This window comes from Dunckerocampus dactyliophorus, chromosome 13, assembly GCF_027744805.1.
Source record: "Dunckerocampus dactyliophorus isolate RoL2022-P2 chromosome 13, RoL_Ddac_1.1, whole genome shotgun sequence".
Classification (NCBI taxonomy): Eukaryota; Metazoa; Chordata; class Actinopteri; order Syngnathiformes; family Syngnathidae; genus Dunckerocampus; species Dunckerocampus dactyliophorus.
In genome coordinates, this window is record NC_072831.1 from 30044092 (window position 1) to 30062803 (window position 18712).

The 18712-nt window shown below is 43.9% G+C and overlaps 2 protein-coding genes across 5 annotated transcripts in view; one reads left to right on the plus strand and one right to left on the minus strand.

The window, feature by feature from the left end:
* Positions 1-1414, minus strand: part of yipf4 (Yip1 domain family, member 4) — a 7141-nt gene extending 5727 nt beyond the window's left edge. For both annotated transcript variants that reach the window (XM_054797617.1, XM_054797616.1), the window contains exons 1-2: positions 1208-1414; positions 83-236 (exon numbers count right to left, since the gene is read on the minus strand). In XM_054797617.1, coding sequence (XP_054653592.1) covers positions 83-236; positions 1208-1262 — 209 coding nt within the window. In that variant the 5' untranslated portion in view covers positions 1263-1414. The remainder of the gene's footprint in view (positions 1-82; positions 237-1207) is intronic.
* A 391-nt stretch (positions 1415-1805) lies between these two features.
* On the plus strand, positions 1806-17234 carry exo1 (exonuclease 1). Of its 3 annotated transcripts, none has more exons than XM_054797730.1 (14): positions 1806-1864; positions 2524-2711; positions 2818-2937; positions 4088-4211; positions 5771-5908; positions 6597-6809; positions 8823-9010; positions 9137-9239; positions 9302-9494; positions 13416-13608; positions 14405-14870; positions 14956-15027; positions 15691-15881; positions 17054-17234. In XM_054797730.1, the coding sequence occupies exons 2-14, from the start codon at positions 2551-2553 to the stop codon at positions 17127-17129; spliced, it is 2238 nt and encodes a 745-aa protein (XP_054653705.1). In that variant the 5' UTR covers positions 1806-1864; positions 2524-2550; the 3' UTR covers positions 17130-17234. The 3 variants fall into 3 exon arrangements, with proteins under 3 accessions (XP_054653705.1, XP_054653706.1, XP_054653704.1); XM_054797731.1 differs by having other exon boundaries at positions 15691-15906; positions 17054-17123; XM_054797729.1 differs by lacking the exon at positions 17054-17234 and adding an exon at positions 16480-16779.
* Positions 17235-18712: the final 1478 nt, after the last annotated feature.

Genomic DNA, 18712 nt, shown 5'->3' on the forward strand with positions numbered 1-18712 from the left:
AAACCATTTCCAGTAAACATCGCCCATTCCTGATCATAATGCAAGCAGCAGCAGCCTGCCGCTCAAATAAATGGTGACGTACAAAAGAGGTTTGCTCTCCTCGCTGTCCTCCTCCTCCACCTCCAGCAGCCAACCATAGCCTCGCTGCCTCAGGAAAGCAGTGGCATATGGATCTTTACCACTGTCACTGTCCATGTTCACTTTGATATCAGGGGCAGCGATTGTGCCACTGAGCTCTGTGGAGTGAAAAAAGGAGTCACTGTACATTCTACCTAAAAACAGCACAGAAGCGACGGTTTCTAAGGTGAACATACATATATAGTCGGTCTTGAGAAGCAGAAAGTTATCGGTATCGGTTTGAAAAAAAGATATCGTGCATCTCTAATATGTATATACTAAAGGTGCAACGATACACAAAATTCACAGTTTGGTTCCGGTCCATACGTTTGTGTTACGGTTCGATATTTTTTCGATACAAAAAATTGCCTTGCCTTTTTTTCATTAGAAGTTTATTGAAATTGTCAACATTTTTCACATTTTTCAACATTTTCAGCATGGTATGAATGTGGGCGGCGGAGCTCAGTGGCTCTGTGCTTGACAACGCAACCTAAGCCAGAGTAGTCGATCGCAGATACACCGACCTTTCAGCACAGAGCGGAGTCAGAAGTTGATAAAATAAATATGAAACTGCGTATTGTTCGATACAGGGCTCACGGTTCGGTACACGTGTATTGAACGGTTCGATACAAATACACGTATTGTTACACTCCTAGTATATCCTGTATATAGTTCATAAATACATGTATATGAATGGTATGCAGCGACACGTCGACAGTAGTACACTGTCAATTCCATGTTGCGTGTTTATTTTGGATCTATGAGCTATTCTCTATAGTTGGGGGAAGACTCCCAATAATACCAAGATAATGACAAATATCACGAGAAGAGAATAATAACATTATGACGACCAATGTTGACATCTTTGGCCTGCTATGCTAGCCGTAAGGCTCCACTCGCATTAGCTTGCACTGTGCTTCTGTCGAGAAGATGAACGTCAAGTCTCCGTTATTAGGCGAAAGCGGCATGATTTCAGTTTGAACGCATAACAGGTGTTGTGAGAAGAGGAAAAACAACGGAGCAACGACACCCAGTGTTGTTATCTTTGGCCTGCTATGCTGGCTGTGAAGCTCCACTAGTGTTAGCTTACCTTGCGCTTCTGTCGAGGAGACGAACGTGAAGTCCCCGTTGTTAGAAAACTGCATGATTTCAGTTTAAACGCATCAATCCTACAAAGTAGCGTTCGAAGAAAGGCGTTGTCGATTATCCCAGGTAATTTCTGTCATTGATCACAGAGCTTGGGAAAGTTTGCCAACCGCTCGTAGTTTTCTCTGTCGACTCTGCGATGACAGGAAGCAGGAAGTGCACAGGAAGCTAAGAAATGTGATACGTTTTATGACGCATTCAGGTAACCCTAACTCAGTCGGGAAATTATAATTAACCAGATGAGAACAGTTAAGTGATAATGATAAATAAACTGCGATTAGTATTTTGATGTTGGTTAAATGTTGCTGCGCTGTGAAGGGAACTTAAGGACAAATATGAATCTAAATATGAAATTAACTGTTTGTCGAACCAAGGTTGGGGGCAACAAAGTCCACCACAAAAATTAGCACTGCGGTTTTCTCCAGTGGAGTGGACATTTAACTGGGCAGTGTGACGTCATGCGGCATGACTCGCCCCCCTGTGATTTGATCCAATCGTCGTAACTCTTACTGAATCGTCATTTGCCGCTAAAACTAAACTCCTTTCTGTTGCTTTCCCTCCACGTAACAGCCGCGTTGAGACACAGAGTGAGAGAAAAAAGGTACGTTTCCACCAATTAAACGTTCTTTTTTGCAAATTATGTCCGACTATCGGCCTCTGTGGTTATTTTTTTCTTACTACAAGGGAAAACGGGCTGTCTTTGCTCCTCCTGTGCCATATATGTTCCGTTGTAGGATGGGCATTCTTCGATGGCACCGTGTAATAGCATAAAATGTCAAATTGTGTTCCTTCCGTACACGTTTACACTGCTACTTCGATATAATTACGTTCACGGTGGCGTTGACAACTCCATGTTATTGCTTACCACGCTGGTTTTCCACGTATGATGAAGAAAGAGCAGTACAGTACTTGTCAACCAACAACAAGCTTTGCTGGCTAAAGCAGGGGTGTCCAAAGTGCGGCGCGAAGGCCATTATCTGAAAGCTCGCATTGAAAAAATAATAAGTTAGCATAGCATAATAACAATAACGTTTCTCCCCCAACCACAAAACCCAACAAAAATAGAAAAGCACATTTCTATTCCTTCATTTAGATGTCAAATGTTAGTTTTTAGTTAGTAAATTATTGGCCTGCATCACTCAAAGGGGCAGAGGTGACAAGTACCGGTACATATTTTCCCCAATGTATTTTATCTGCAAATTGTCATAAATGAATGTGGGTTTTTGTGAACCTGTCTGAATATATTTGTACATTTTTCAGTGTGGCTTAATTTCCCCCACCCCCAAAATGGGCATCCCTGGATTGCTGCAGTTTCTCAAAGATGCTGGAGAGCCCATCAATGTGAAGAAATACAAAGGCCAGACGGTGGCCGTAGACACATATTGTTGGCTTCATAAAGGGGCGTTTTCATGTGCTGAGAAACTTGCTAAAGGGGAACCGACTGATCAGTAAGTGACTTATGTTTCCAAGTAAAGCGTCATTATATACTGTTTGTTGCAGATGGCTGATTATGTTACTTACAGTATATACTCTACTGTATGTGCCCACTTCTAGGTATGTATCGTACTGTATGAAATATGTGGACATGCTGTTCTCCTTCAATGTGAAACCAATTCTAGTATTCGATGGACGCAATCTACCTTCAAAACGAGAAGTGGAAAATGCTCGCAAAGAGTGAGTTTGAACCTTTGCTGAAACCGAGTATACTGTAAGTGCTGACTATCCTTGACTGTAAATGAGTTGGAATGCTGATTATCCCTGAGTGTAAACGATATCCCTGACTATAAATGGTACGAATGCAGCGTATCCTTGGCTGTAGACGCGTACGAATGCCGAGTATCCTTGGCTGTGCTTGAGTACGAATGCCGAGTATCCTTGGCTGTAGACACATACAAATGCTGAGTATCCTTGGCTATTCTTGAGTACGAATGCAGAGTATCCTTGGCTGTAGACGCGTACAAATGCTGAGTATCCTTGGCTATTCTCGAGTACAAATGCTGAGCATCCTTGGCTGTAGACGCGTACAAATGCTGAGTATCCTTGGCTATTCTTGAGTACGAATGCAGAGTATCCTTGGCTGTAGACGCGTACAAATGCTGAGTATCCTTGGCTATTCTCGAGTACAAATGCTGAGCATCCTTGGCTATAGACGCAAGGTTTGTAGTGTGTGTAAAGCAATTCATGTGCGGTTCCAATAATGCCAGGCGCACTGCCACGTCCATATTATGTGCATTATCAATGATAGTGGTGATGCCACTGTTGGCTTCTGGCTGCCCTGTTCTCGTGACACAGCTTTTCTCATTTTGGCACTTTTCCTAATCAATGAATATTGCCCACAGAACCAAATAGTCTTTTATCTTTTTGATTATCGAAGCGTCAACAAGGCACCAATCAAGCAGAGAGAACATTCAGTGTTGCTGTCTTTTGGAGAGTGCCCCAAGACCAAGAAGACACACAGGCTTACATTGTGAAGACGTAAAAGCACAAACGCTGAGGCTTTTCATACAAAACAGACACGTCTTCTCCCAAGATAAGAAACAATGAATCAGGCGAACCACCAAGCACCACTAGGATACCTCCGGCTGGCCGAAGTCACTGCGTGGCCCTGTCCACCTCACATCAGAGACACTGGAAGCTGTTAGACTGGTTGGACTCAACTTGGGAGAAGAAAAGACATCACATGCTCAAACCAAGAAATCTCGTCACCTTTTAGTCCGACATGACATCTCGTGACACCCCTAATAATAAGTAATAATGGGGCCAACTCTTCTTCTATTTCTATATACAAGTATGCATGAACTGTGTTATCCATTACGTTATCCAGGCGCCGAGAAGCTAACCTTCAAAAAGGCAGACAGCTGTTACGAGAAGGCAAGCTTTCAGCGGCCAGAGACTGCTTTACTCGCTGCGTTAACATCACTCCAGCCATGGCTCATAACCTGATTAAGGTGACGTGACTCTCTCTCTCGTGTGTGCCCACGTTCCTTTTCTTTGCCCTGCTTGGGAGACGTAACAAAGGGAAAATGTGAACTTAAAAGAAGAAAAGCGACACTGTCCTTCCTACATGCTCTTCTGCCTATGTGTTCCTCCGGAGGGGGCACAGCACTCATTCTCTTTTTCTTTTTGTTCAGTATTAATTAGGGACAGTGGCGGAGCCAGCAATTTTTCAATGGGGTGGCCAAGGTGAGACCATTACTCACGTAGGGGTGGCAAAAAGTTGATACCTGAAATGTCTAGATGGCCGGTGGGGCGGCCACCACGGAGCTCCGCCACTGATGAGGGATGTTCGTTATTCGGGGCTGAATGATATTATCGGCCACGGCTGCGAGCGCTTTCCAGACACCGCAGAGCAGCTGCACATCGCGCCAAACAGGAAACAGAAAAAAACAAAATAAGAGTGCAAAACAGGAAATAATGGCAAAACTAAGGAAAACCAAAGCTAAAATCCAACCTGGCATGCGGAACCTGACATAAAGCGCTGGTTATGCAAGTGGGGGATGAAAGCATCTTCCTTCAATATTTGCAATGTAATATCACACCTTGGGAAGAACTACTCAGTCACGCGCAGCGTTTTTGGCACCTTTTCCATACCTTGTACTGCGTATTGCAGCATTTTCAAGCATAAAACTGTTAAATGAAGTAAAATAAACATGTTTTCTATGCTCTCCATTTATTAACAGTGAATCCTATACCGCGGAAATTCATTTATTGCGGTCGGGTCTGGAACCAATTAACCACCATAAACGAGGGCCGACTATATACTGTAAGGCATTGAAAGACGTTGTGAATATGATATTCTACACTGGTCAGCAGGTGTCAGTAATGTTACTGTAATGTTGGGTGAGACACACAAGGAACAACAGCCTTTTATTGCAGGTTTGAATGATCTCACAACGGGTACAATAATCCCTAACATGGGTTTCTGGTGCGACCATAACCCACGCCTAGTTAAACTCAACTCTGAACCCTTGACGTCACTTCCTGTCCTCCCCCTCACTCGGCTCCCCTAGGGAACACATTTACAGCAACACAGATGCGCGCGAGTCTTATTTTCTGTTATGTCTACTATATTGGGAAATAGAAGTGTAAAAGTGACAATGGGGGTGTTATCTCAAATCTAGAGGGCTTAAATAATGTTAAAAAACATGGTTGTAAACAGGTTTTCTACACTCTAACTCCATTCCTAAATTAGGAATCCTACTTTTGCTCAATTCACTCATCACGGTCGTGTCTGGAACCAATTAACTGCAATAAACGAGGGACTACCGTATAGAGTCTGTCTAATTTAATTCTGGGCTGTTTTCTTGATCGTTCGGCTGTTTTCAGTCCAGCGCTGTAACCAAATAAAGAGAAGTGATAGCCTCTCCACAACTATTTAACCTTATTGTAAAGTCTTGCGTTTCACGAACACTTACAGTATGTATGATGTCCTGGTATGGCTCACAGCTAATCAGTTGCGTAGTGTGTGGCATGCCAGCATGTGACGGGAAGCGGTTTGTTGTTCCAGGCTGCGAGGGCCAGGGGAGTCGACTGTGTGGTGGCTCCATATGAAGCTGATGCTCAGCTGGCCTTCCTGATCAAATCTGGTTTGGCTCATGCAGTCATCACGGAAGATTCTGACCTTCTGGCATTTGGCTGTAAGAAGGTAACGAGCCTTTGATGAGGACAATCGACAATAGAAATCTTTCTCCCTTTGCAAAGATAAGTAAGTCTAGTATTTGGACTGTCGTGTGGTTTAATGAGGTAACAAAAAAAATTGCAATCACTCTCAGCCCACATTACATTTTAGTGAGGAGCCAAATAAAGCTACAAATACAATCATTTATTTAGTTTTTTTAATTCCGTTGTTCCAGGCTGCTTTTTGGGGGGCTAAGAGGTGCAGTGACCAACTATCTCCAGCAGGAAGAGCTGCACTTAAAGGGTTGAAGTGGAACCGTATGGCTTCTCATGTCATGGTTTTTCAATCCAACCTGTCAGACCAGGGGTGTTGGTCAGACCAGGGGCCCGAAGCACATTCTACAAATACAAAAACAAGACGTGACAGAATTAGGAAAAAGTGGAAATGTTGGTGATAATAACACAATGCCAGTGAACATTGGCAATTAAATAGATGGAATGATTGCAAATGTTGATGTGAAATCTGAGGAGAACGTCAGCGTCAAGCCAGCAGGAGAGCTGGTGTAGCATGCGGCGGCACCTTGATGTAGCAGAACAATCCAGGCTTTACTCGAGTGCCAAAAGTTTCAATGATTTGCATTTTTCCACTGTGTGTGGTGGTGTGTGTGTAGTGTGTGCGTATAACTCGCCAGACATCATCTTTCCAAACAATGCAGGTGATCCTAAAAATGGACAAACAGGGGAATGGCCTAGAGATAGACCAAAGTAATCTGGGCCGATGTCGCGCTCTGGGGAACGTCTTCACGGAGGACAAGTTTCGCTACATGTGCATCCTATCCGGGTGTGACTACCTGCCGTCCCTGCACGGCATTGGCCTGGGCAAGGCTTGCAAACTGGTGCGGCTGGCAAGAGAGCCTGATATCCTCAAGGTGAGGTCAGAAAGACAAGACCGTTTCCATCCTAATAGAATGTTGAACAGAATTGAACAATATGTTGTGTGTGCAGTTTGTCGTAGTACACTAGTGTACTGCGTGTTCCTGACAGATCTTTGTTTGCTTGGATATTTGGATTAGCTGTTTTAGCTACACGAGATGGAAAAAGTATTAGAAAGTGCTCCGGGTATGATGCACACAGGACTCTAATAATGGTAATAACCATATTTAGAAAGTCATAAACAGGTTTTCTATGCTCTAACTATGAAAATATTCCATTTATCAACACTAAATCCTACTTTGCATTGATTCACTTATTCGCAGTCCGGTTCCGGAACCAATTAACTGCGCTAAACGAGGGACGGCTGTATTATTTTTACTTTGATTTATTTTATATCTTGGAGTTTAAAGTGAAACTTTAACATCAAAATTAAAAAAAAAAACCTCTTGAGCATGCAATCCCTGCGGTAAGCTAACCATGAATGCATCAAAAAAAAAAGAAATCATCAATATCGGCCACAAATGAGTGTACGTACTGGGAAGACAAAGTCATGCCTGACTGCCCCCACATCAGCATCAAGCGTCAGATGAAAGACATGAGAACACTAGCATTTAAAAGGCTGTTTATCTTTCAGAAAAAAAACATTTATTTCAGACCTGACAGGAAACGTTCCTTAATTTCTGTTTACGTCTTTAAAACTGCCAAACTGCAACTATATGTGTTTTTTTTTTTTTTATTATATTAAAATGGGCTACATTTTATTTTAGTTTTATACAAACGACTACGGGAAGGACTCGCAAACTGCACTTCTGTTGTAATGGGTGAAATTAAAAAAAGACTAAAAGTCGTGTTAGGTTTGCGGCTCCAGACTATTTTTCTTTAACATAAGAGGGAGCAAAATGGCACTCGTGGTAGTGAAGGTTGCCGACCCCTGCCCTAGATGAACCAAATCAACAGGAAGCAAAAACAAACTGTTAGCGGTTTGCGCTGCAACACATCAGAAAAGAGGCAAAACTGTCCATCACTGTTCCAAAGTCAAGGCTGATGTGTGTGAATGTTTTGTTTGGCCTAAAACACAAAGATAATAGCTCTGCTTTCATGGCTCACTTAGGAAATTCATAAATATTCACATTTGAGAGGCTGAAATCAGAGGATATTTACATATTTAAATTAAAGAAACGATGAATGGAACACCAGATATGGAATACAGTATTCCCTCGCTCCATCGCGGTTCACCTTTTACGGACTCGCTGTTTTAGTGCTTTTGTGTGTGTGTGTGTGTGTGTGTGTGTGTGTGTGTGTGTGTGTGTGTGTGTGTGTGTGTGTGTGTGTGTGTGCGCGTCCTGATTGTCTAAAGGAGAACTGGCTGTAGACCATTGTTTGCCTTTGTGCCGAACTGCCGTGTTTACTGTTGTGTGATCGCTAGCAAACAGCTTGCAGAGACTCTGAACGCTGTACGTTTGCATGTTGTCTCCCCAACAAAACCCACAATGTCGACAAAACATTCTGCACCCAAAAGGCAGAGGAAGATGCTAACCATCGCGCAAAAGTGGAACTTGTGGACATGCTGAAGGAAGATGGACGTTACGTTATGAAATAAAATGAATCTTTGATTGGAGGAGGAGAAAAATACCACGACAGGAGCAATATGTTTCAACAGAGATCCAAAAACGCTTCAGTGGAGCGACACCAGGACAAAGAGGCACGGCCATGTCCAACCTTGTAGGTTGATCATTAAAACACAAACGAAATTTGAACTTAGTGTTTAAACTAGGGAAATGTGAGAAAATGGTCATGCGTGTCTGAGAAGTGTATCAAGTGTATGGTGGGGGCTTTTACAGCCTTAAAACATATAGAATAATTGGAAACAAAGTTGGCTACTTCGTGGATTTCACTTATTGTGGGCTATTTTGGGAACCTATCCCCCGCGATAAACGAGTTGTCAATGAACTGGATAATCACTGAATTCTGTGTGCCTTCCCTCATGAACTTGTTGCTTTTGCTGTCAGGTGATCAAGAAGATGAACCAGTACCTGAAGATGAGCCTCATGGTCCCTGAAGAGTACATTGAGGGCTTTGTCAGAGCCAATCATACCTTCCTTTACCAACTGGTGTTTGATCCTGTCAACAGGAAGGTTGTCCCCCTCAACCCTTACCCAGATGACGTCAACCCAGCCACCCTCAGCTATGCCGGAGTGTATCCTGCTTTGTCAAAAACACACTGTCCATCACAGTTGCAAATAATGAATTCATTTGGAAAGTGCTCATGAACTCTCCATCACGTGGGTGGCACACTTACCTTAACATTACTGGATGGATGCAGTCCTTTAGCAGACAACACAGCCTTGCAGATGGCCTTAGGAAACCTTGACGTCAACACACAGGAGAAGGTCGATGACTTCGACCCAGACAAACCTATGGCACAGGTACAACCATGAAAGAAAAGCACAATTTCATGGAAGTTTAACATTAAAACCTATCCGTGCAGCCCGCAAAACAACGCAGTCACAGCTGGAATGACAACCAGGTCGCCGCCCAGCTCAGTATCTGGAGTAGAAGGATGAGGGCCATCCCTGTCCCACCAGCCCAGCCTGCATCCTCCCCTGACAGGCCTCCCCCCACCAGGGGCAAGGAGAGAATCATCAGCCTGGCTGGTGTCGGGCTGAAGAGACCACGCCAGGGTGAGATGAAATACACCATGGCATTATCTGTACCAGGGCTGGGCAAAATCTTTGACTCGCGGCCTGCTTCTTCTTCTTCTCCTTTGTGCTTTACCCTTCAGGGGTCGCCACAGCGAATCATTTGCCTCCATCTAACCCTGTCTTCTGCATCCTCTTCTCTCACACCAACTACCTTCATGTCCTCTTTCACTACATCCATAAACCTCCTCTTTGGTCTTCCTCTAGGCCTCCTGCCTGGCAGTTCCAAACTCAGCATCCTTCTACCTATATATTCCCTATCTCTCCTCTGGACATGTCCAAACCATCTCAGTCTGGCCTCTCTGACTTTATCTCCAAAACCTCTAACATGTGCTGTCCCTCTGATGTACTCATTCCTGATCCTATCCTTCCTGGTCACTCCCAGAGAGAACCTCAGCATCTTCATCTCTGCTACCTCCAGCTCTGTCTCCTGTCTTTTCCTCATGGACACTGTCTCTAGACCAAACAACACCACAGTTTTGTACACCTTTCCTTTCATTTTAGCTGAAACTCTTCTATCACACATCACACCTGACACTTTTCTCCACCCGTACCATCCTGCCTGTACACGCTTCTTCACCTCTTTTCCACACTCTCCATCGCTCTGGACTGTTGACCCTAAGTACTTCAAATCCTCCACCTTCTTGATCTCTTCTCCCTGTAAGCTCAGTCTTCCACTTGGGTCCCTCTCATTCACACACATGTACTCTGTCTTACTGAGGCTAACCTTCATTCCTCTCCTTTCCAGGGCAAACCTCCACCTCTCTAGCTTCTCCTCCACCTGTTCCCTGCTCTCACTGCAGATCACAATGTCATCTGCAAACATCATAGTCCATGGAGATTCCTGTCTAACCTCGTCTGTCAGTCTGTCCATCACCATAGCGAACAAGAAGGGGCTCAGAGCTGATCCCTGATGCAGTCCCACCTCCACCTTGAACTCCTCTGTCACACCTACAGGACACCTCACCACTGTCTTCCAGTCCTCATACATGTCCTGCACCGCTCTAACATACTTCTCTGCCACTCCAGACTTCCTCATACAATAGCACACTTCCTCTCTGGGCACCCTGTCATAAGCTTTCTCCACATCTACAAAAACACAATGCAGCTCCGTCTGGCCTTCTCTGTACTTCTCTATCAACATCCTCAAAGCAAATACTGCGTCTGTAGTACTCTTTTTTTGGCATGAAACCATACTGCTGCTCACATATGCTCACTTGTGCCCTTAGTCTAGCTTCAACTACTCTTTCCCATAACTTCATTGTATGGCTCATCAGCTTTATTCCTCTGTAGTTGCCACAGCTCTGCACATCTCCCTTGTTCTTCTAAATGGGCACCAGCACACTTCTCCTCCATTCCTCAGGCATCTTTTCATGATCTAAGATCCTGTTGAACAACCCAGTCAGGAACTCTACTGCCACCTCTCCTAGACACTTCCAAACCTCTACAGGCATATCATCAGGACCGACGGCCTTTCCACTCTTCATCCTCTTCAATGCCCTCCTCACTTCATCCTGACTGATCTTTGCTACTTCCTGGTCTACAAAAGTCACCTCTTCTAGTCTTTGTTCTCTCTCATTTTCCACGTTCATTATTAATGTTGCTCCCGCTGCTTTTTAAAAACATACGATAGCATGCATGCTAGCATGGTTTTAGCGTGCAGGCAGTATTGTATTGTATTGTAGCGTCGCTGGGAGCACGTCCTGTTCCCAGCCTACTTTGCGGTAATGTTTTGGTGCAAATGCTCTTAAAGTTACATGTTTGACCAGGAAATAGCAAGCTCAAAAGAAGACGGCTTTTTTATGTGGAACAACTGACAGTTTGTGTGGATCTTGTGAATGATTGTGACTGAGCTAGGACTCAGTAATTAAAGTCTACACACGACGGCTTGATTGATTGAAAAACAAAACTTTTTCGTGCATGAAGCTTCTACTTGAGTTGGTAATTTGGCTGCTATATGCGGTCAGATATTGACCAAGGGAGACAAAATGGGTGGCCGCTGGCCACGTTAGCAAGGTGACCACTATACACATCGTCTATAACATGTACATTTGCTGCGGGGGGATTTTTCAGTGGCCGTTCTATAAAGGTGGCCGCTAAGACAAGTTTGACTGTATTAGTCAATGACAACACACTTGAACACAAAATGCAGTTTTGAAATGAAACTTTTTATTATTAAGGGAGAGGAAAAAATCCAAAGCTAAATGGCCCTGTGCGAAGGACCCCACAACAACATCCAAAGAAGTGCAGGCCTCACTTGCCTCAGTTAAGGTCAGTGTTCATGACTCCACCATAAGAAAGACACTGGGCAAAAACGGCCTGCATGGCAGAGTTCCAAGACCAAAACCACTGCTGAACAAAAACAACATTAAGTCTTGTCTTAATTTTGCCAGAAAACATCTTGATGCCCCAAGACCTTTGGGAAAATACTCAAAAGTTGAACTTTTTTGGAAGGTGTGTGTCCCATTACATCTGGCATAAAAGTAACGCCACATTTCAGAAAAAGAACAGTAAAATACGGTGGTGGTAGTACAACTGCCTGCAAGGCATGCTGGGCAGTCCAGTGGCAAGGACAGCATGAACTGTGAACGGTAAAACACTGGTTATCTAGAGCATGTTAGTGTCCCTGATGACTTCAACATATTCTGCAATCAGGCAAAAATGCGACAAAGATGGGCGAGAGAGTACCACAAGCTACCCAGCATGCCTTGCGGAGGGAATACATGGGTGTAATGATGACTCTCGTAACTAAAGTTTTTCTCTTAACTCATTCACTCCCAGCCGTTTTTCAAAAGACAACCCCTTCAGCCATCCATCCATCTATTTTCTATACCGCTTCCCCTCTTTAGGGTCGTGGGGGGGTATGCTGGGACCTATCTCAGCTGACTTCGGGCGAGAGGCGGGTACACCCCTTCAGCCATTCTAGACTATTTTGACTGATCTTTCAAGGCACACGGAATGTTGTGTAAGCATGGAACCTACCAAAAGAAAGATTAGAAAAAAAGTTTGTTTCCACCTTTTTACATTCTTTAGTAATCAGCAGTAGAACAGTGACAGCTCAACTATACTATACTATACCAACATAAACAATACAAAAAATAACAATATATTCACAAATATAACACCATGAAGTATTTATTATTTTCACATTTGGAACTGAACTGTGTGCAAGCGTGTGCATGCGGTAAAATTTCCCTAGAATGCCTAACCTGTGCGCTACACTCCACGCTCTCACTTCCTCCTTCCTGTCATCTGTGATCATCATCCCCCCCTCATCCACATGATCTCTGCCAAGCTCTTATCAACTGCACTTCTGCCACCTTGTGGCCGTTTTATGTCTTAAAATTGCTCTGAAGTGAAATGCATTAGTGGAGAGTTGCGTCATCACCTTTTTCTGCCTCTCGGGCAAAAAAATATAAGACGTATAAACACGTTGTTGGGATCGGCCGGGGATCGGGTTGATAAAAACATATAAATATGTCTTTGGTATTGAATGAGTTAATATTTTGACTTTATTCTTGCAAACTACTTTCGTTCTTTTCCATTTTTAGTTTTTTTTTTTTTTTTTTTTTTTTTTTTTTTTTTTTTTTGCTTTTTTTTTTTTTAGCTTTTTTGTTAAATTCAATTTTTAGAAAGTGCTGCAGGCCAATAAAAATACAACTGCGGGCCGCAAATGGCCCCCAGACCACACCCCTGTGTACAATAAAACAATATTTTCATTTCTTTTTCATGCTTTTTTTGTGCTCAAGTTGTGTTGCCTCATATAAAAGTTAAACTTTCATGTGAAGTTAAACCACTTGCAGGGTTTTTTTGTGTTGCACAGGTGGATAGATGTTGTACTTGCTGTTTTTGTTTCATTGTCTGCACAGACACTGCCACAAAACCTTCTTTTCCCTGCCACAGACACCAGGCTGTCAGATGAAGACGTTCTGCAGCAGTACTCCGACAGCGGGAAGCGATGGAAGTCCGAGCAGCAGCAGCCGCACCGGTCGATGTTAAAGCCCACCAGTCAGCCACGGCCGCGGAACCGCTTCGCCACAGTCCTGCAGATGAGGAACCAGGATGCTGATGAGAACGGCCCGGCCACAAGCAGCAGGTGCACTTTTCAATGCTGTGTTGAAACCTGCGCCCCCAAGCAGGTCAAGTGATTTGAATGAGAATGTATTTTTTATTTAGCGCCACATCACAACAGAGGTCGTTTCATGATAATGTTCTCAACTGGTCACGTCCTGGGACCTACATATTAAGTAGGGACCCCTCATTAAGTCGGGGTGTCACGATACACTCAGCTCACGAGACGAGACGACACATCATACTGGATTCACAAGGACAGGACGATATATTAACAAAATACAAGACTTTTCTGTTTAACTGAGTCACAAAAGAATGTAGGTACATTTTGAAATGTTAAACCAGCTCCTCCCGGCGGATCCCGAGGCCTTCCCAGCCAAGCCAGTTGAGAGACATAGTCTCTCTAACGTGTCCTGGGTCGTCTCAGAGGCCTCGTACTGGTCGGTTGTGCCCTGAACCGGGAGGCATCCTGACCAGACGCCCGAGCCACCTCACTGCGGAGGAGCAGCGGTCCTACTCCGAGTTTCTCCTGGATGACAGTGCTGCTCATCTTATCTGTAAAGGAGAGCCCAGCCACCCAAAGGAGAAACCTTATTTCAGCCGCTTGTACCCACCATCTTGTTTTTTTGGTCTCTTGTCCACAGGCGAGGGTAGGAACGTAGATCGAGCGGTAAATTGAGAGCTTTGTCTGTCGGCTCAGCTCCCTCTTCGCCACAGTGGGCCGAGGCAGAGATGCAGTAACAAATAATACGTGTGATGGCTCTGTTTCCTAGACGTTTTTAATGTAACACATTAACTCTGTCCCTGTCTTTCACATGTAGATTCTTCAGCAATTCCTGTTCAGCTGCCAGTGACGTGAAAGAATCTGCTCAGGCGGCTTTCAGTGAGATTGCAGAGCCCGGAGCGGCGAGCCCTGTGGAGGACACCCCCGCTGTCAGCGCCCAGACCGATGACGGCGACAGTCCACACGTCTCATCTGTGGAGACACCCAGTCCACCTTCGTCTCCAAATACCGCTACCCCCCTCTCAGGCAGCCGAGGTCTCAGGCTGTTTAACTGGTCGGGTGGTTCGCCACCAGTGGATCAATCACTGACACTGAATGCCCTGCAGCAGTTCCAGTACAAGAAGGATACTTTGTCCTTGTCCACAAAGTCTCCCACTGACAGGCAGCTGAGGGATGAGGTCTTTGCTCCCTCCCAGGACAGTGCCTACTTTTCTCAATCCCAGCCTTCACTTGTGTGCTTACACAAAGAGGACGTCCTCTCCTGTGGGGTGTATGCTGCACCTGTAAGTTTGTACTTTGCACTATTATACATTCTATTTTATATCCAGCATGTACAGGTACATACAGTATGTCCATTTCATTTGTCAGAAAGTGGAATCAAAAGAAGAGTCAGAGCAGAGTCGCACAACCTCGAACAAAGCAAGAATATTGAAATCAAAGGTAGGTTTCGGCCTGTACATGTGTGGTGGTGGCTTTATTTATGATTATAGATCTATATTAGTAAATGATTTTTGAAAAACGATCGGGAAATAATGGAGACACTGTTTAATATTTGTTGTAATACGTTGGAACCGTTAGCATGTTTTTCTATTAACGTCAGGAATGTACGCCACAATTATTAAGTAACTCACATGTATTTCACTCCTCCGACCGGGCACCTTCATCCTGGCGCCGTTTGGCCGAAGCCTTTTTGTATCCTTGTTACTTCTGCCTTCCTTCATGTCCAGAAGTCCAACTTTTTATGTGATGGCTGGCATCCTCTGTCTTTTGGGTTTCGTCAACACTGTGGGGGTTTTGTCGGGTAGAAAACTTGCAGCCATACAGTGTTCAGAGTCACATGGTTAGCTTCTTCTGATTCTTCTGTTGTTCATTGGCGGAATAGAGACGCCGCCAAAGCACAGAACTGCAACACTCAACTTCCCACAATGCAATTCTTCTTAAAGGGCCAGGCCCTTTAAAAAAAAAAAAAAAAAAAACAACCCAAAAAGCACTAAAAACAAATCTGCGAGACAGCGAGTCCACTAAAGGTGAACGGCGCTGGTGCGAAGGAACGCTGTATGTCATTTTTGTCGGCTGCTGAGGTTCTCCATCTGCTCCTCTCAGGTTGCTGGTCTGCCAAAGCCCACGTTGAGCCGCGTGCTTACGGACACAAGCGTGCACGTGTTGGGCCCGGCCAGGGCGAGTGGACTGAGGAAAAGATCTGTGGGTCTTGAGAAGAAATCCTCCAACAACGAGAACAACCCTGGCGTACAGGCCACCATCAGCAGTCTCTGGAAGAACTACAGCTTCAAAAAGTAACATCATTGCTTTTACTGTACGGTGTGTCTAATCCTAATATACGTCATAGCTTTCACTACTGTATATACCAGGGGTGTCCAAACGCTTTCCAGTGAGGGCCACGTAGTGAAAAATGAAAGTGTGCAACTTGACCACTTTGGTATTTAGTAAAGCAACACATGCAGACCAGCAGAACCCAGCAGAGCAGTTCTCTGGCGTTTTCTGTGGCCTTTCCCCTTCCTTGACCGACTGAATGGCTCTGGCGGTAGCTCGGGATTGCCTTGCTGATTGCCTCAGCCGTGGATTTTAGGACTTGGGCCGTGTCTCCATAATATTATAACGCTCAATTTGACAAATGACAACTTTGCTTTTTTTCTCATAATATTATGAATGTATTAAAAATCATTTCAACTCTGTGCTTCTAAAATGTTATTTTTCCTCATAAAATATTTTTCTTAAAATTGCTACTTTTTTCTTGTTAGAATATGATTTTGTTTCTCGTAATATTCTGACTAGCGTTTCTTTTCATTTCTGCTGTTCTTTTTTTTATTTATTATTTATTTATTTAATTTGAACTATTTCAGCTTTCTTCTCATAATTATGGCTCTATTCCAGGGGGGCTCCGATCGATCAGTATCGGCCGATTTCCAAGAAAAAGCACGGTATGGGCGTATGCCGATGCTTGCTTTATAACGCCGATCGGCTCCGCCCACATTGCAGCATCCAGCCTATAGTGACGGTCTCCTTATTCACATGATATCTGGACTTTCTTTCACAGCCTAATTTTTTGTTCTGTTTGTTTCTAATAATATTACGACTTGTCTTTAGTATATGAACTTTATGCTTTCTAAAATGTTATTTTTCCTCTTACTATTAGGACATTTTTCTTGTAAAATTGTGCCTTTTTTTGTTAGATTACACCTTTTTTCACTTAATATTTAGAATATTTTTCACTTAATATTCTTGTAAAATTACTGCTTATTTTTCCTTGTTAAATTCTATGTTTGGAATGTGGCGCAGGCCACACTTTGCACACCTCCGGTACGAATGGAATAGTAACATAAGTCACGTGATAGGTTTCGGTTGGGTGGTCTTAAGTGACGGTTCAGTTGGTCATGTGTTCAACGCATACGGAACATTTTAAAGAGGATCCGGGGGGCACACGGTTTACCACTTGTGTCTTTTTCAGAGATACCCCGAAGATGATGCCCTGTAAGAAAGGAGAGCCAATGTGTCGGCGTGAAGGCAACCTGATGGCCAGTTAACTTCGCACAGAGTGAGGTTGGAATATTCCGCTCAGCTTTTAAACATACTGTGTATGTCCATCATAGTCATCAACTTGACTGGCTGTCTGACTGCATACTTTTAAAAATAAAGCTACATTCAACCCAGATGTGTTTGTTTTGTTTGTGTTCGGATTCTGCAGGAAGCAGCTGATTGGCCCTGCCCTCTCGGGAGCATATAAAAGCGTGCGGGTGTGCTTGGCTCGCTCTCTGCGGGTGCCGCCTTGCCCGCTGCAGGCTCGTCTCCACCCCCCGTCATGTTTCCTGGGCCACTCAGCTGCTTCTCTCCAGCAGCCTGTTAGTTGAAGGGGCTATCCACACGGAAAAGTTTTCAGGTCAAAACGCACCTCCATCGGTAGTTTTTTATTTTCCTAGTTGAGCAAATTGTCCGTGTTGGTCGTTGGTGTTCATGAATTATTCCCACACGGGCTGTCGGTTGGGAAAGCATCCCTTCAGCACCTTTGTTCATGTTAACCTCTTCTTTTCTTTTTTTACCGTTCGATGAATGGATGATGGAGGCAGGCCTAAGTAGGAAGACGTAAAACTGATTTCATCGCAGCCCCCATCGGTTTCACATCAATTGCAATACATTTGTTGACTTCCTGTATTCCCGATTTGCTCTTTGCTAGTTTCACAATGTGCTCTAATAGGAGTCAAGCATTTAAAATAACATTTTTGCTTGAATGTTTCAACCGTATGCTACTAAAATGAAATTGTTTCACCTTCTAATATTACGCTTTTATTCTCCTCAAATTGTGACTTTTTTCTCATTAGAATACAGGTTTTTATTTAATTTTACAACTATTTAAACTGTATTCCCATAAAATGTTGGTTTTATTCTTACATTATAAGTTTTTCCAAAAATTCCAACTTGTGTTTTATTTTATTTCTTTCTTTTCCAAGGGATGTAGTTGTTTAGGGGCAGCGGTGAGGTGTGTATAGGCTGGCTTGTGTCCGCATTGAGTATGTTATGTTACGTTGGGCTGTACCAGACCCAGAAGGCAGCTTTGATGGTAGAAGTGTCTACTGACCTCACGCATCAAGAGAAGTTTAGTTATGCATTGTCTGTATGGAGGACTTTGCCGTCCTGCTTGTTTGATCCATAGTCATATTTGCGGCGTGTGTCAGACGAAGAAAGATGCGTACTCGGTTCATTTTATGACAGTGCTCATTCCACACTTGCTGTGGGGCAGAATTCCTGAGCTAATCCAAATACCAGCCATGCTTGTCTCTCCAACCAGCCTGACTTACTGTTGCACAAGGACCAGCCGGGGGCCTCCAGCCTCCTCCATATGCCGCTTTCCTCCTCTTTTCAGATGCTTTGCCTCCAATGTCGGTCCCGTACTTTCTAGCTTTCAAGGGGGGTCGTCTTCTTCGTCGCTGTCCAATGAAAATGATACCCGTTTTTGTTTTTTGTGTAAAATATGACAAAAGATAACAGAATAAATTGTCCTTATCGCAGGGATGCTTTGCACATTCTGCTTTATTGTGCAACAGGTTTTAAAATCCCTTTTCCAACTGTACTGATAGTACTTGTTGACAATATCATCTACAATCCCTGTGCG

What these genes read in the sequence shown, in the direction of transcription:
- exo1 (XM_054797729.1), top strand. Translation starts at nt 2,551, where the DNA reads ATGGGCATCCCTGGATTGCTGCAGTTTCTCAAAGATGCTGGAGAGCCC. An exon ending in GAGAGCCTGATATCCTCAAG is followed by an intron (nt 6,810 to 8,822) that starts GTGAGGTCAGAA and finishes TTTTGCTGTCAG; the next exon opens with GTGATCAAGAAGATGAACCA. An exon ending in GGCCCGGCCACAAGCAGCAG is followed by an intron (nt 13,609 to 14,404) that starts GTGCACTTTTCA and finishes TTTCACATGTAG; the next exon opens with ATTCTTCAGCAATTCCTGTT.